This window comes from Limulus polyphemus, unplaced genomic scaffold (assembly GCF_000517525.1).
Source record: "Limulus polyphemus unplaced genomic scaffold, Limulus_polyphemus-2.1.2 Scaffold8058, whole genome shotgun sequence".
Taxonomy (NCBI): Eukaryota; Metazoa; Arthropoda; class Merostomata; order Xiphosura; family Limulidae; genus Limulus; species Limulus polyphemus.
In genome coordinates, this window is record NW_013673668.1 from 25,522 (window position 1) to 26,901 (window position 1,380).

Below are 1,380 nucleotides of genomic sequence, written 5' to 3' on the forward strand. Positions count from 1 at the left end.
GATACCATATCTGTGAATGTAAGCCAATGAACTTGAGGATTTTTATTGAGGCTGAAGCAAAGCTAAATATTCTGTTTTTACTTCTAGTGTATACTAAAAAAGCTTAATAGTATTAAATTTCATAATGTCTTTTAAATTATTTCACAGTATGATTATGATTTTATTCAAACTCAAAATGTACTTCAGTTTCACAAAATGTAAAATGAAATCTCCGTTTTTGCATTTTCTACAGTAAGAAACTTAAAATGAAAACATTCAGATACATTTTCCTCAGATTGTTTTTTGTACATTTGCCACTAGGTTTTGAACATCATTAAAATTTTTCTATTAAAACTAGTGAAGCTTTGGGTAGACATTCATACATAGTTTTGCTTGACAAATATACTTAGGTTTTGTATATTTTGAGCATAAATTTTGTAATCAAGTAAATTATGACATGTTTTTAGTCTGCTATCCAGTTGAAATTTTCTATGTATTCTAATTATTTTCTGTAGAGGATGTGAAAAGTAAGCTTCATTATCGACCTAAGAAGCAACGGAAAATGGGTCTCAGCTCCATTGAAATTCAGAGACTGGCTGATCCAAAGTGTGCAAACAGTAGGTATGAAACAAGTTAACATAACTTCTCCTAGAATTTGAAGAATGCTGTTATTATAGTGTCACTGGTGTCCTGATGTGAAATATTGTCTAGATTGAATTTTGACAGCAGAGTACTATGTATTGACTACTTATAAGGAGATTGGCTACTGAAGGTAGAAGAGAGTTCCTTAACTGATGTTACCAGTGTACTTCTTGCTGTTACTGGAGGTAGAAGAGAGTTCCTTAACTGATGTTACCAGTGTACTTCTGGCTGTTACTGGAGGTAGAAGAGAGTCCCTTAACTGATGTTACCAGTGGACTTCTAGCTGTTACTGGAGGTAGAAGAGAGTCCCTTAACTGATGTTACCAGTGTACTTCTGGCTGTTACTGGAGGTAGAAGAGAGAGTTCATTTAGTGATGTTACCAGTGGACTTCTGACTGTTACTGGACATAGAATAAAGTTCCTTTTCTAATGCTATCAGTGAACTACAGTAAGGGGACAACTGCCCAGGGGCCCAGGCGAATGAAACCTGGTTATGATGTAAAGCCCGCAAAGTATCTTTAGTCTACATCTTCATTTAATGATAAAAACCATAGTTTTTGGCATATAGATGCTTGACACATTAAGAATGACTGAAATAATAGCTTTGTATTTGTATAATAGCTTTATGTATTTGTTACTTTATAGATTTAATAGATATTTGTTGTTACTTTATTAACATTTTTATGCTTATACTGTGAAGGTAAAAAACGACTGCTGCTATGTATTTTGTCTGGTTTATGAGCTCGTTGCTGTCCAAAT

At 33.5% G+C, this 1,380-nt stretch overlaps 1 protein-coding gene across 1 annotated transcript in view; it reads left to right on the forward strand.

The window, feature by feature from the left end:
* Window positions 1-1,380, forward strand: part of LOC111083062 — a gene marked incomplete at both ends in the record, with an annotated part of 30,246 nt that overhangs the window by 24,951 nt on the left and 3,915 nt on the right. Inside the window, one exon of the mRNA XM_022379288.1 lies at window positions 495-600. Within this exon, the coding sequence (XP_022234996.1) occupies window positions 495-600 (106 nt within the window). The remainder of the gene's footprint in view (window positions 1-494; window positions 601-1,380) is intronic.